The 16555-nt window shown below is 42.0% G+C and overlaps 1 protein-coding gene across 1 annotated transcript; it reads left to right on the plus strand.

The window, feature by feature from the left end:
* The first annotated feature begins 420 nt into the window (after positions 1 to 420).
* ZNF831 (zinc finger protein 831) lies at positions 421 to 9381 on the plus strand. Its single transcript, XM_017815197.1, has 5 exons — positions 421 to 4668; positions 5212 to 5354; positions 6959 to 7128; positions 7257 to 7396; positions 7684 to 9381. Exons 1-5 carry the CDS (start codon positions 421 to 423, stop codon positions 8536 to 8538), a joined length of 5556 nt encoding a protein of 1851 aa, XP_017670686.1. The 3' UTR covers positions 8539 to 9381.
* The last annotated feature ends 7174 nt before the right edge of the window (positions 9382 to 16555 follow it).

Consider the following 16555-nt stretch of genomic DNA (forward strand, 5'->3'; position numbering starts at 1 on the left):
TATTAATGTTAATTAAATATAAAACCATGATACACATATATAATGAGAATATGGTTCCAGAAAATTAAAATTGTATTATTTCTGGTGTGCTGAGAGCCTCCATTTGCAAATCTGAAACTCAGGTTTATTTCTAATGCTTTAGGTATTTATCGTAGATTGTAAGAGTGGTTTTAAATGCAGTGTTAAACGTTCTTTACACTTTAATTCCTAGATAAGAAATGAAAAATGAATCAATTTAATTGGAAAATGAAGTAATTGTTGTCTGTATAATGCTTGTGTGTAAGATTTGTGATATTCTTAACCGCTGACTTTCCTAGTCCAGCAGTTGAATGTTTGTATTTTATTTGCTGCCTGAAGATTCCTACTTGCTCTGTTCCCCCTCCTCGCAGGTACCTGAGCACGTGGCAGAGAGCCCTTGGCATGGAGGCACAGAAGGCACAGAAGGCACCTGGTTTCACAGCTGCACCCCCAGATTGCCCCGTTCCAGCCTCCTGTCCGCAGCCCTCGCAGGGCTCCTCAGACCCCGGCCAGGGCACTGTGCTGCCCCGGGATCCGGCGCTGTCCCAGCCCGTGTACCTCAAAGCCCTCACCATCCCGCTGTACCAGCCTGTCCAGGCAGGATGCTTCCAGCCACACGGGCAGTTAGTGACTGCCAGGAGCTGTGTCCATCTCGACAGCACCAACATTCCCCTCATCCTCAACCCACTCGTCCCTCCGGAAAGCCCAGATCGGCCTCAGTCAGTTTTTCAGAAACAACTTGGGCAAAGTCTAACACTGAGCATAGTCAGCACTTTACCAATTTTATCATCACCGAGTTCTTGTGTAAATGCATCTATTGGAAGCCCAGGAAAATCCAAAAAAGCTGGGAAATATATCTGCAAACACTGTGGACGAGATTGTCTGAAGCCAAGTGTCCTTGAGAAGCACATTCGCTCCCACACAGGAGAGAGGCCCTTTCCGTGCACCACCTGTGGCATCGCATTTAAAACTCAGAGCAACTTGTATAAACACAGGAGAACTCAAACACACGTCAACAACACCAGGCTGCCCTCAGACTCTGACACCAGTGGGGCATCAGAGCAAAATGGGAGATCAGCAGAGAGCACCACCTCAGCCCAAGGCAGCAAACCACTGAGCAGCACCGGTGAGGACAACGGGATACAGATGAAACAACCAAGTTCAGAGACCAGTGCTGGACCAGACACTAAAAAACTTCACGAGCTTTCACTGCCAGCAACAAGCACTTCACCGGTTTTTTCAGAAAATCAAGAAACAACGAATCGATCCTTCAGTTCAAAGGCTAATCAAGGGGTTCCTGAAAGAGAACCTCGCAGTTTATCATCTCCAGGAGCTTTGCCAAATGGTCCGTGTCAGAGGAAGAAGATGCAGGAACAAAGAACTCCAACTGCCAACAAGCATATTCAGCTGCAAAGGCAGCAAGCAACCTCTTCGGAGAAGCAGTGGGATTACAAGCCATTGGACTGCAAGCTGAAGAAGTGTGAGAGCACTGACTCGGGGTATCTGTCCCGCTCTGACAGCACAGAACAGCAGATGGCATCACCCAGCCCCTTGCACAGCCTCTGTGAGCACAGCACGGAGCTGGAAAGCGAAACTGCCTTCAGCAGCCCCAGGTGTGCCTCCGGAAGCAGTGCAAAGCCAGAGGGAGCTGAGAAAGCTGCAGCCTCCATGCTAGAGAAAAAGAGGCTGGAAGAACACATTTCAAAACTTATTTCTCATAACAAAAGTGTGGTGGATGATACCCAGTTAGACAACGTCAGGCCCAGGAAAACTGTCCTTTCTAAACAGGGAAGCATTGACCTGCCAATGCCTTACACATACAAAGACTCTTTCCATTTTGATATCAGAACTTGTGATGTAAATAGGAAAAAGAATCTTGCCCTTTGTTCAGCAAAGTCTACCTTTGCACCCCCGGAGAAATGCAAGCCAATGTTTTTCCATTCAGTTCCCACCCAGTTCTCCACGACCATTGACACTGTGCCTGTTACTCGGAGCAACTCCTTGCCGTTCGTGGAGGGAGCAAGGATGGCACAGGACAAACCAGGTTGCTCAAAACCACTTTCTCTTACTAAGCAGTCTGTAAACACAGGCACTGCTGGTTTGCTGCCTAGCAACAATCTTGCTGCAAATTCAGTGGATTTCCCTAATAGCCATCCCCGAGCTCTAGTCAGACAAACAGCCGTGGATGATTTGCCGCTAAGTAATGTGGTTGATCATCCTCCTCCTTCAGAGGAGTTGCAAGGCAGTAAAAAGCTTGGGGCTGGAGAAGTAATCAGTGCTAAAAATAAGAAACACAATCAAAGGAAGTTAAAGATGTTCTCTCAAGAAAAATGGCAAATGTATGGAGATGAAACATTTAAGAAAATCTACCAAAAAATGAAAAGCAGTCAAAACGCCAAGAAAATGAAACAAAGGGGGGATAAGATTACAGGTATTACAAGCTTCACTCCTGACTCAAAGGAATCAGCCAGCAGCACTGAAATTATTGAGGAAAGAGATGGCAGGAGCTCTGTAAGTGACAGTCATTCCTCCCTTGTGACAGCAGCTTCAAACACGGGTAAATCAGGAACCTGTACTGATGGTAATCGTGTTCTGCAGAATGTGTCCTCTGAGGAAACTGCAGACAGTGTGTCCTACCTAATGGAGACATCACATTCCACAAATGCCTGTGCACGGGCTGTAAGGAGCAAAACTTCCCAAGACCCCAGTGGCAGGGACAGAGAGAAGTGCACAGCTCTCAGCAGCACAGGGCGAGCTCCAAGCAGTTGTGAGCTCAGGCTTCAAAATCTTGAGTGTCAGCCCAGCTGTCACAGAAGGAATGATGACTCCTTGCCAGTACAGAGTAGCAACTGGGAAAACCCAAGCCCTGGGAAAGAATCCAGTGCATTTGAATTAGATTCTAAAAGCACCACACACAATTATGGAGGCCATCGCAGGACTAAGGAGACTGGCCAACAAGGCCTTTGGGTCCATTGCAACAGCAGAGAGACTGCAGGGAAATCCCAGAATTTACCATCAGAAAGAAAAAAGCTGAAATTTGAAGTGGAGAAGACGACACAAAATATGATTTCAATGTCCTGCCCTAGTCCTGGTAGCGAAAGCAGTGCAGTAAGTGAAGCAGAGAGAGCCCATTGCTCTGGCACTCCCTGTCTTTCCACAGCTCCAGTGACATTCTCCAGTAAAGCACAAGAGCAAAAATTGGGCACAGGAATTAATGAATCCACTGGAGGTACTGAGAATGTGGAATATAGGAAAACAATCAAACTCCCCACAAAAGCCCTCAATTACAGTGATGTTGACCTCCTTTCAAATTCAACTGGTATCTCAAAAGCTTCACTGGTGGGATTTTTAGGGCCTGAATTAAGGAGAAGTGATTGCAACTCTTTTGCCTTGCACAATGCAACACATAAAGAGGACAAAGCATGTCTTGTGAAAATAGAAGCAAAAGTACCACTTTTCAATGACAATGTTGTGGATGTATCTTCTAAAATTCATCATCTGCAATCTGGTCATTCAACTCCAGCCCCACAACAAAATGCCTTTTCTCCAAAATATATCCTTAAATTGCCACAGGCCAAGAGAGCCTCAAATTTGTCACTTTTGCCTAGATCTGAACAGGTTACACCTTGCACATCTGAGGCAGACACCCTAAGCACCCCTTCCTGCTCTTCCAGCAGTGGATCCCTCCATTCTCATCCCAGTGATGTGGTTTGGTCCCCTTTACAATTTGAAGTGCGACAAAAGGCTGGCACAGGAGAGCTTCGATGGAACGTACACACAAACTGGAAAACTCCAGGATTTTGTTCACCAGTCAACTCAGAAACAACAAATATCTTAACCACAGCAGATAACATCTTTTATAACCCAAACTTCAGGCAGCAGGATATGGCGAGAGATGATTGGAAAAACAAGCAGCAGAAAAAAAAATTGAATTATCAAAGGCAAACAGAAGAGAAGTGGATGAGCATAACTACTTGCTCTACACAGACTCCAAAGAAGAAAATATGCTTTACTTCTGTGTATACAAGTGGCTTTTTCATATCAGCTGACATCAAAGATGAGAGAAAGGTTTTACAGCATCTTTGCTCAGGAAGTGACTCTTTGATAAAGACATCAGCTTCTAGCAAGGGAGCAGAGCCAACAGTCGTGGGATGGGACAGAGGGGGAAGTCTGTGCACTCTCAAGGACATTTCACCACCAGTGCAGGACACGCTGCAGCATCCTCAGAGCTCGACAGACAGCCCCACTTATCTTTGCCATTCTTTTGGCACTTTTTATTGCCACACTCTCACCACTCACTGTAAAGAATTCCCAGTGCTCCCCCACAATAACAGGACCTGCTCCTCTGGCAGTTTAACAGCGTCAGGCACAAAGGGCACCTTCCCCTCCCTCAGCGCCGAGCCCCGACTAACCTGGTGCTGCTTAAGCAGGAGCCTCCCCCTGCCCACGGAGCAGAAGGGGAATGCAGACTCTGCCTACTCCTCCCTGCACTCCTGTGACAGGGGATCCAGCAGGGAATGCAGCCTGTCCAAATACGACATCTCTATCTTCAAAATGAAGAATATTAACAAGACTGTGGCATATGGCTTAACAAACACAAGTTTAAAAACGCTGGTTTCATCTTTTTCTAAAGGACAACAGATGCAGGAGGTAATATTAATAATTCTATTTGCCTTCTCAAGAGGGTGTTATTGGCTGACAGCCCATCCTCACCCTCTTATTAGAAAAACGAAATAATTATCAGAAGTGTATTTATGGTCATTTACAGGATTTTGTTGATACAGAATTTACAATTTACATTTTTAGAAGATAAATCTTATATTCATTTGATGCATGAGAAAGGTATACTTTTGTGTGAATATTTAAGTTTCTTTCACTTGACCATTTTGGTAAGAATGCTGGCTAGTGAGAAGAATGAACTGCTATTTTTCCTTTTGGGAAAGGAATCATTATTTATATAATGATTTATATAATAATTTATATAATAATATAAATAATATATAAATTTATATAATAATATATATCTGATCATTATTTATATAATGATCAGAAAAAAATGGGAAAAATTCAGAGTTGTGCTACTAAACTACTATGTTGTTCACTGCTATTTAAAAAGAGCACAGATTCCCAATCTCTTGGTCAACGTAACTCACAGTTTTCATTTACTTAATTTTTTCCCAATATTCTCAACAGTTAAGCTCAGTAGCTCCTGGTGGTGCTTTCAAAAGTATTTCAGAACAAAAGAAGAAAACTGTAGTTTGCAGAAAGGAAAAACCCTCAACAAATAAACTCAAGAGGAGCCACAAACAGAAAAAGATTAAAGTCACCCCCAAATGGTAAGAAATATGGTTTGCAGCTTCGCTAGATATAGACATGATTTTGCTGAAATGGGTGTAAAAAGTCCACAGAAAATAGAAAGTCATCCCCAGAATTCAACCACGTTAAAATTGGGGGAAAAAAAATAAATCTCTCAAAAAGAGCTATTCTCACACCACAGCAGTTCCCCAAAGGTAAACCATAAAAATACCAATATGTTGTTTATTACCAGGAACAGACTTTTCTAAGTCAAACAGACACATCCCAAAGAAAGAGGATGATTGGTCAGTTGAGTCTCACTATGCTTTAGAAATTATTCTTATCTGTCAAACTTGCCAGCATTTACTTTTGCTCGAAGGGAACCAAAATCCTTTCGTTTTTAATCCGGTTACAGCTCAGAGCAGAGCACGAAGTGCTCCTGAACTGCTATTCACAGGAGAATGCAGAAGAATAAATATCAAGTTTAACACAAACTAACAAAACCATCTGTAGTTCAAAGGATCATTTGTTTTAAATGAAAAGCAGGAAGAATTTGAGCATAAAACTGTCAAAGGCACATTGTCTCAATCAGCAAAGCTCCCCTGTATCTAATGGGAGCTCAGACCAGTGGATTTAGCCTCTAATCTTTCAGGAGCGTGGGGCAGCAGAATGTCTGATGAATTGCTTCAATAAGAAACACATATTGTGTACATACATCCCTCTGATTCCATTTCACGACCAAAATCAGACAGAGTGACTCCCTTGAGGACAAATCAGTGTCAGTAACTTAATCACCGTGTCTAGTTCAGCAAGCAGCACTGAGGAGCATGAGAACAAAAATAGAAGACTCAGGGCTATGTCATCCAGCCTAGTCATACTCCTCTAGGACTTTTTTTCTGATTTGTTTTTTGGGTGGTGTTTGTTTGTTTTTTTTTTTTCTTTTTTCCTGCTGACCTCAGAATTTATTTATTTGGCTCTATCAAATAATTACAGGGATTCAGGTAAGTACAGCATCCTGAAAGCTCAGATCATGCATACTATTAGCTAACTGGCCCAATTGGTAACCAAGAAATTCAGTGTAATTTTCTAATACACCAAATACCAGAATTACCACGTCCTTTTAGGTTTACATCTTGCTCTGTGTGTGGTGACATTCTACTGATTTAGTCACTCAGAGTTCCTGAAAGATCTATCCAGAGTAGAAAACAAGGCAGAGCTGGAATACTCAGTGTGAGTTTTCTAAATAACTGAAACACTTATGCTGTTCTTTAGTGATGATGAATAGGTGGCACATAAGAAGTGAAAAGTAAAAAAGCCAACAACCACACAGCGTCAGGTGATTCCTGTATGATTCAAGCCTTTACGAAGTATATTGTTTTAAAATTCCAGATACAGGAAAAAGGATCTGTTATATCTTAATGCTTTTCTCTTAGAAAACCAACAGAGGGGGAAAAAAAGTAATAAAATAATTGTGGGTCTCTTCCCTAAAATCCTGATTATTTTTTTTTTGAGTTGGCATAAACATCTCTTTCACAGTGGTAAACTGCTGTTAGACTTTAGTGTCTGTGATGAGGTGGTGTTATTACTCTGGGAGGTTTTACATCTCCCATATTTGTTTACCCTTTCAATGCCTCTGGCACTGCAGGTACAGAGGGAGGCACATCCATGGATATTCCCAGTTGAAAGTGAACCGGCTGAGCAAGAGGCCCTGTTTTCCCAACAGAGCACTGGATGCTTTGAGAAAGGGCTGTTCATCACAGCCCCCCAAATTCAATAAGCATAAGAAGTGCCATTCTCCTCAACTGAAGGTGCAAGGTAAGTATTTTGAATATTTTTTTAAAAAAACTGATGTTACTTCAGTGCTACAGTGAGAAATGTAGCAAGTTCTAGCATGTGGGGCAATAAAAATCAAAGTAAAAGTTTCTTCAACCTCTTTTCAATAGAGAGTTACCTACACCAGCAAAATTCCACCTCAGATAAACCACTTTGCAGAAGGAAAAAAGAAGGAAAGAATAACTCAGGAATATCTTCCCATACTGAAAACCTAAACCATGTTAAACAAAGAGACAAAACGGATAAAAAAGTAGGTATTGTACCTTAATTCCTATATTAATATCTATTAAAATAAAAAAAAAAAAGGTAATTAAAACATGAATTATATTCGGCTGGTTTAAAGTTCAAGTTGAGACTACTTTGTAGCACAGATTTTGTTTAAAATGTTTAAAAATATGTTAAAGGTATTACTAGGGGTTAAAATACAATGAAAACTTACTAATGGTAGCTTTCTAAAAAGAACAACTAAACTTGCATCAATTGCTCTGGATTGAAAATTTTACACCTCAATTTTTTCCCCCCTCCTGATTTCTACAGGACATTTCTGGGCAAATCAGGGAACACACGGGAACAAACGTCTGTGTCCAGAACATCACGGCTCCCCTGGGAATAGCTGTGACAGCTCATTCCTTTCCCTCCCCAGCTCCCACATCCATGCAGCAGGTCAGCAGGGATGTGGCCATTTGCTGCTGGGTGACACAGCCCCTCGTGCTCCAGCCATCCGGGCCAGGGCATTCCCGGCCAAGCCTCCGGAGTCACTCAACGGCAGCTTCCTTTGGGTCTCGCCCTTCTGATTTTACAAACACAGGCACAGGTGACCAACCCAGCATCACAGACCCAGAGGCTCCTGGTCCTCTTTCCTTACATCTGGAGACAAGGCAGGAAAACACACTGAGTGCAGAGTCAGAGAGGCAAATATCTGGTACATTAGACCCGGTGATCCGGGCCTCGGGAAGGGAGAAAACTCCAGCTGAAGAAGACACAAATTCACCTCCCAAAGAACACCCAACTCCCAGTTCCCAGCCTGGATGTTCACGTTTATTTGGATCAAAAGCAGAGTCTTTTCCTGAGTCAGTCACAAGGGCTCAGTTACCCAGCAGAGAATACACAGAGAGGGCAAACGTGTCTCAAAATCTCCTGGACCTCCCCAGAAGCAGAGACAGGAACGGATCCCACCTGCAGCCCAATCCCTATGGAAGGCCACATGGAACAGCTACTACTACCTTTAAAAAGACCCCAATTTCTCTCAGATCCCCTGAGTTCAAGAGTTACTCTGCAGCACTTTCCAAGACATACAAAAAGAGAGGTTTAGAGATGATGAGGAAGCAAACGCGAGTGGAGTACGATGACACGAGCAGTGATGATGAGGACAGGCTGGTTATAGAGATATAGCAGACAGGCTGCTCACACAGGGACAGGAGGAAATGCCAGGGATGTCTGATCCATATTTCTGAAACACCTAAACATCAGCAAAGCCATTCCTCTGTGCAAGAGGCAGAATTCTCTTTGGAAAAGCCCTTTCTTTCAAGGACTAGAACTTTTTTTAAAGTAGCTTATTTGAGGCATCACACATTTAAATGCAAGAGGTAAACCTGTGTTCTGACGGGTTTCCAGCATTGTTATGTTCTTGTCACCCTCACAGATTTCTCACAAGTGCTGGCTGCCAGTGGGTGTGTTACTCAAAGCCTGCAGTGTATTTGGTTACTTTTAACAACACAACAGCAGCAGCTTCCTCCGTGTACGAGCTGGGATTTCCTGGAAGGCTATAGATGTGTTCTCTTCCATACACTCCTCTTTTCTTGTAGTCACTGCCATCTGCACTGGGAGTGCCACACTGGCATTAAGGGGAAGATCTGCTCCCTAAGTATCTGTGATACTGGAAGAGTGTGGAAAAATGCTGACCTTTTTCCATGTTGCACAAATGCCAATGCTTCTGTGTGAGAAATGACACAAGCATGCTTTGCTTTGTGTTTCGTGCCTTTTATGCCAAGATCTACTCAAATATTCTTGATTTCTAGGTGGAGAATATGGGTGTTAGCTGTTGATATTTCCTTGTGGTAAAATTTCTGACAAGGATTTTCTCATTATATTTGTCACATTGTGCTCCAACCGATGTCATCTGGAATGTTTTGTTTTTATTGTAACTTTAACTGCTCTTTTATTGAGGGTAAAGAAGCTATATGGCATAGCTGGTTTTCTTTTTTTAACAAAAAGTTTTGCGCTACAAACCCTAAAATTTACTGGTTTCCATGTGAATAAATAATTAGATATTTCAACTTGACCAGGTGTATTCACTTGCTTCATTAAGCTGATAAACACTAAAACCATTCCACTTCTACATTACAGACAAATTCTACACTTAAACTTCTACTGTTCTTGTATTGTGAGTCACACACAGGGTTTAATGCATTAACCTACACGAGATATTTGGAGTTGCTTTTGCTTTAGTCATGCACAGGTAAAAGCTTATACAAATCATCATCACAAAGAAATCTAGAATGTACTGGCTGAGAAAAATGAATGTATATGTGCAGAAAGATGCCAAAACATTCAGCTGCTTCAGATATGTTCCACCTTCATCTTCAAACTCCTTGTGTATCACTGTTAATAGTACTATGGATGGCAACAAAGTGTTTGGTTTTCACCAGCAGCCTCCACAGCAACTATATTCACCTCTTGCTTGTGCAAGAGCTAATTATTATATGGACATATAATGAATCTGCTGTATAAAGGTTTTTTTGCATAATGTTTGTGGCTAAATGATGTGTTTTAAAGTGGAATTTCTAGAGCAGTAATTTAGAAATAGAGCAATTAGAAATTTAGACTCACAAATGCTGTGCAAAGAAACATTTATACTGCATATATTTTACAGCATGAAATATAGAAATTTCTTTGTCATACTGAAGCTGTAGCTGGAAGAAAAATGGGACAAGTTAGCTGAGAAAGCAAATTTTAAACTACATTTCCTGACAGAAGTAATCCTTGAAATTTTAGCTCACTGTACTGTATGAAAATTTGACCTTACATTAGTTTTTTAGAAGAACCAGTAGATCTGTGGGGGCATTTTAACAGGATTACTGAAGAAGGCAGTGACTGCAGCACAAAGATTCTGAGCCACAACAACCCCTGGAGGAGTCAGGTCTGAGTCATGTGCACTGTGAGAAATGGTCTCGGTTTAATTTAGGGAATTCAGGGAGTTTGCACATCCAAATCCAACTGACCACAGCGTATTCCAGCTTTCCAGAAGGCTCTGTATTCTCAGAACACACCAGGATAAACAGGCAAAGTGTTCCCTACCTTCTACACAGCAGAAGTCTCAGCCACGCAGTGATGTGTTGAATTCACTCGCAAGTAGCTGAACATCAAAACCACATGAGGGCACCAGGCACAGAGGGAAAAAGCTGTGCTGCTTTATCCAGCAGCAGTTCTGAAGGATCCTTGCTTTGCTATAAGCAAATCTGAAATTCCTTTGCACATGAATGCATCTCATCTTTTTCCTCCTTCTAGCAAAGGAAGAAAATTAATAAGGAATGTTGATCACAGGCTGCAAATAAGTGGATGTTTCAAATTTTGCCATTTGAGTTGTGAACCCATTAATTCTTATTGTTTCAGACTTTTATATTAGATCTTATTAATTACTGATACTTCACTGATCTGCCTGGCAAACCCGAACTCAGGGGTGCAAACCAACCAGAGGAAGCTCAGAGATCACCAACAAACATGAAGATATACCTTGAATACAAGTCTGTCTTGGAGCCACTGGAATTTGCTCCTTAGGGGAAGCTTCCAGCAGCTTCTCACAGAAGCCACCCCTGCAGCCTCACCCCATTACCAAAACCTTACCATGCAAACCCAATACAGTATCATTGCATTTTGGGATGGAACAGACTTTCTTTCCAGCCCTATTTTTTATTCATGAAATCTTGTTTGTCCACAGCTTCCCCAAAACGCAATGCCTAAAATATTTAGTGCTTCTGTAGAAGCACTCCTGACACACACAGGGGGTGGTACTAAACACAGGGATATCTGGGTTTGTGTGCTGCCTAGGTTTTATTTGCACAAGCAAATTTGTTCCCATTCACCAATGTTTATATCATAATAATTGTCATGTAGTTAAGTAGCTTTGTTAAACCATTAATTTTACCTTAAGGATTTGTGTGGAATTATGGCCACAGATAAGGACTTCTGGCCTGTATTTTTCATTTACCATCAGCATTCCATGGGAGTCACATGGATGAAAAGGTCAATAGTATTTTTTTTTTTGACTTTACAATACTCTGAGGTTTTAACAGCTCATTTAGTGCGGCCTGGTGGAACTGGATGAATGTCACGTAGAAGTACATAACTGTGTCTTCCAGGGAGCTGTAATGTTACCACAGTTTGGTTATAAGCCATCCTCTTGAATATAAAAAAGTGGTTTTCTTTCTCACAGTCAAAGTACCTACTGGCTACTCACGACAACTGCCTAAATATGTCCTGTATTTATGTCATGCTTGAGTTTAGAGGAGCTACAAGAGCCAGTTAAACAAGAGATGAACTCACTTGACAAATTTGTGAGTGCTTTCCAAAGTAGTCAAAGCGAATTCTTCTGCCATGGGCGTATAAACTGTTTTAGCTTTAAACCCCCCATTATATAAGTCTCATTATCAAGGTGATTCTAATACAGTCAATTAATTAATCCAAAATCCATTTCTTTAAGCATCACAAGTTGTGTGCACGTGCATTTGTAGCATGTTTTTGGTTCACTGGATGACAAAACAAGCACTCCTGGTACAACACTGGGTGTAACATCGGGAGCATGTTATTAATCCAGCAAGGATTGGAAGTGTTTCAGAGTGAGCTAGTTCAGATATATTAAACTGATTCTTTTCAGACTCCTGTGCCATTAACCAAAGGAGCGATTGGATGGGAGCCGTGGGAGCTGTTTCATAACCTACTGTGGGCTTGTTTTCAGCTGCCTTTGACGGCCCCTCGGGTCCAGCATTGCTGCTGCTGAGCTCAGTCCTGGACCAGCACAGACTGTTAAGCCTTGACAGAGTCAGGCTTCAATTACACTGAGTTACACTTGCCCTCTCCAAAGCAAAGCCTCTTACACATTGCAGAGGTATTCACAGGGCAAAATTTAGGTCACATCAACAGCTCTCCTCACTCTTTTTATACTGATAGAACCATAATCAGGGTTGATACATAAAAACGTTTTTATGATTTATCATTCTGTATTATACAGATCATATTCAGATTTTTCTTGAAAACATCCTTCTCATTTCATTGCACATGCCCAAGTAAAACATTTTGCCTCAAACACACAGCTGGGAGTATGGCAAGATCATTCAGATGAGCTGCTGTTGTCCTTTCTCCTCTACAGAAAGAAGCCACTACAGAAATTTTCCCCTCTCCAGCAAATGGTTAATGCACAAAAAAAAAAAAAAAAAAGAACAAAATTGATTTCCGTAACATGCTTTGGCAGCAACTGAGGTGAGCAACTAAATGGGGGAAAGGGAGCCAGGGTTGTTCCCACCTGTGTTAGGAAACCACAGTCTGAGAAGAGGAATACTTTGCTGGGAAGCTGAGCCAGGACTATAATAGTTACCTCAAATCTCCCAACTTGTATGTGCAAATGCAATTACGAGATTGGCACAACCAGCACTTCAGAGAGCTCTGTGCACATACACGTTTCTGTGTGTTGGCTGCAAGGAGGAACAGGGAAAATTACACTCCTTAAAAAGTAATTTGACCATTAGCCCCTATCACGCCTGTTAATGTTCCCATTGCTCACAAGGAACCATTTGCATTGAGCTCCTCAAATGGAAGGCACAAAACACCATCACAGCCTCTGCAGCCCACGAGTGGTTTGTATTCCAGCTCATCCCTCTTATGAAGAAGTTTTATATAACTTCGTTGATTCTACTTATGGGTTATGTTAGCTCCAAATGGAACAAATATTCAAAAGGGAAATGATACAAAGGTCTCAGACCTCAAATCACTACTTGTCCAGAAGCAAGAAAGTAAATATAGCAAAGTAAAGCATAAAAAACTGCCTCATCCTGCACAATATTATAAGGCTTAAGGGATTATATAAAAAGGATTTACCAACTTTGATTTAAAAATAAGAACAAAAGCAAAATGGTCATGATTACATGTTTGATACGAAAAACACCAAACCTTTTTTTATTTGCACCAGATGTGGATAGGCAGATGTGAACTGTTGGATAATATTCAGAGAAGTGGAATTAGGGAAATATCCATAATTAATAACATGCCTGTGGAAACATGTTCTGTGCTTCAAAAAGAATTCAGGTGGTATTAGAACTGGAAGAACCTCCTTACCCTGAAGATGTTGACAAATTTGAAGAAATTCCAAGCAGTGAAAAAAAAAAAAACAAACCTGATTGGGGAAACAGATTACTGGTGCAGAAAGATGAAAGGACCCAATTTTCTGTTCTCAATTACACCAATGTGGTCCAGTTAAATTCAGTGACAATGTACCAACAGAACAAGGAGAAAAGCTTGACTGAAATATATGATATGAAGAATTTGCTTAGAAACGCTCAGAGGAAGAATTCCCTTTAGGAAGGAAAGGAACTGGTAAAATATGTAAGGGAAACAATAGGTCCTGTAGGATTTAAACTGAGAAGAAGGAAAATACAGACAATGTTCCACTGCAGTTGCATCTTCCAAATACCTCCTCTGGGATATTTAACATGGAGCTAAAACAGATCCACTCACTGTACAAAAGAATTATACACAGGAGGTGGCCAGAGAATGTAATCAGGCAGTTCTGCTCCTGGATATCCCTGTCATTCATGGAATCAAACACACTGTCTACGGTCATTGTTTCTATACCTACATCCATTATTTCTCTCCACCTTAATTCACACAGTAGTGACTAATGCACTATGAAAATCCAGGCTGGATCAGTTACTAAAATATAATTGCATTGCCTTTGTGTGCTGTCTACCAGATGTTCCATTTTGTATTCATCAAGAATACGTTGTGTAAGAAGAGCTCCTCAAACAACAACAAAAAAAATCACCATTCTTGGTTTAATTACAATGACACTGCAAAAAAAAAAAAAAAAAATAGGGCCAGAAGAGCAATCTTATCACTTATCCTTGTCTCCTGGACAATATGATCAGAGAGTTCCTAAGACAGATCTGAAAATACACATATAGAATCATAGACTCACAGAACTATTACGGTTAGAAAAGACTTCTAGGATTGTGTCCAACCATCAACAGCACCACGACCTTGTTCACCACCAAACCATGTCCTCAAGTGCCATATCCACACATCTTTTGAGTTTTTCCAGGAATGGTGACTCCACCACTTCCCTGGGTAGTCTGTTCCAATGCTTGACAACCCTTTCAGTGAAGAAATTTTTCCTGCTTTCCAATCTAAACTTCCCCTGGTGCAATTTGCTTTTATCTTGTCACTTGTTACCCGGGAGAAGAGACTGACCCCCATCTCACTACATCATCCTGTCAGGGAGTTGTAGAGAGCGAGAAGGTCCCCCTGAGCCTCCTTTTCTCCAGGCTGAGCCCTCCCAGCTCCCTCAGCTGCTCCTCATCAGCCTTGGGCTCCAGGCTCTTCTCCAGCTTCGTTCCCTTCTCTGGACACTCTCCAGCACCTCAATGTCAAACCAGGAAAGTAGTTTCTGGTGCCCAACTTGAGGCATGACAGGTTGGGATAACGACAGATCTGACTAGAACACATTAGAACAAATATGTTATAAGCATCTATTAGATTAGTGAAATAGTTGCTGGTCACACTGTGTACTTATTTGCTCCCAGAGCTGGCGTGCTTGTCCTTAAAGTTGCATCATGCCATACTTTACTTGCAGTGTGTGTTCCCTCTTGTGCTGTTTATCCCGTGGGAACTGGGCTAAGGTATCATGCTGATGTACTTTGTAACGCTGGGATATGATATGATATATGATATGATATATGATATGATATATGATATGATATATGATCTGGTATGATATATGACATGACATGATATGACATGATAGAAGTGCCAGTTGTGAGATTGACCTGGTGTCTGCACCCAGCCGTGAATGGTGGGAGCCATCTATGGGAAACATCCACAATTACACCTTTAACCTGCCCTTGCAGAGCCACCTATGGAGGGGACACCTTCCCACACCTTCCCTATGGAGGGGATGTCTTCCCACACCTTCCCTCCCCCACCAGGCTAATTACAGCAGCGCTTGAGAATTTTGAAAATTTTGAATATCCTTGGGATGCTGAAACCAGCACAGTCCTATGGCTGGGAACCAGAATGTTGCTAAATGTGTTTAAGGTTAAACTGTTTAGGAACACTACCCAGAGACCTGCCCTGAGGCTGGATAGCTCTGAGTTGTGGGTGTGTGGGGTAGTGTGGGCAAGTACCCAGGACAGGGGGAACCTCCAATGTTTTGGAACTTCACCTCTGAAAAAGCACGGAAAAGTAATGAAATGTTTGGAAAAAGTAAGTTGTCACTCCGGCAATTCCAGAAAGATAATGGGCCTAGTAGCCTGGAATTAGACGGTAAGGAAGCCAGCTGGGATCACTCCCTAGGGCAGGAGGCATTGACAAGGCATTTGGAAAAGGGACACAAGCCCTCAGTCCTGTTAGGTGTGAAGGAAAGATATTCCTTCCAGGAAGATGCTGGGTGGCAAGTGGGCCACCATGGAGAGAGGTATCCAGCACCTGAGGGAATTAGTCCTGCCAGAGATGTTTTATTGTGACCTGAACAAGACACAAGTACCCTCGGATCCAGACAAAGTCCAACACCCAGAACACACCTGGCAGACACTTGTACAGAGCACCACTGCTGCATGGCACCCACTGCCAGTAAGGACCTGGAGACACAAAGAATCACCAGGGGATGATCCTGATCTCCACCAAGGCACACATCCCATGCCAGGTTACCTGAGCCATTCAGATGCCTGTGCTACCCACTCCTGCAATTCCACAATGTTTCTGGCTTCAGAAATCAATAGAAATCCCAAGCCAAACCAAAACCAAATCTGGTCTTGAGCAGAGCAAAGGATCAATCTAAATTTAAATGGGATTTACTTCGCCTCCCAAGCTCTAGATGTGACAAATTTCAGAACAATGAGCTGTGAACCATTTAGAAGTCAGTGATCAAAATAGCATTTCTGATGGAAAGATTCCACATTGGACTGTAGCAACAGTAACTATGTTGCAGTAAGGCCAAGCCTAAAAAAGCCACTAAGATATACAAAGAGGGAGAGCCATTTCTTCACACGTCCTCACACGCAGAGTTCCCCCCCTTGGTCCAATGCTGCGTGACAATAAGAAAAGAGTGCTTGAGTCAACAGAAAACTATTTAGTTGACTATCCCTAAGCTCTTCACATAGCTTGTATTGCTTTAAATATCTTTGCCCCTTGAAAAGTTAAATTC

The sequence above is a fragment of the Lepidothrix coronata genome, unplaced genomic scaffold (assembly GCF_001604755.1).
Source record: "Lepidothrix coronata isolate B3197 unplaced genomic scaffold, Lepidothrix_coronata-1.0 Scaffold49, whole genome shotgun sequence".
NCBI lineage: Eukaryota > Metazoa > Chordata > Aves > Passeriformes > Pipridae > Lepidothrix > Lepidothrix coronata.

What these genes read in the sequence shown, in the direction of transcription:
- ZNF831 (XM_017815197.1), top strand. Translation starts at nt 421, where the DNA reads ATGGAGGCACAGAAGGCACAGAAGGCACCTGGTTTCACAGCTGCACCC. An exon ending in ATTAAAGTCACCCCCAAATG is followed by an intron (nt 5,355 to 6,958) that starts GTAAGAAATATG and finishes CTGGCACTGCAG; the next exon opens with GTACAGAGGGAGGCACATCC. An exon ending in TCCTCAACTGAAGGTGCAAG is followed by an intron (nt 7,129 to 7,256) that starts GTAAGTATTTTG and finishes TCTTTTCAATAG; the next exon opens with AGAGTTACCTACACCAGCAA.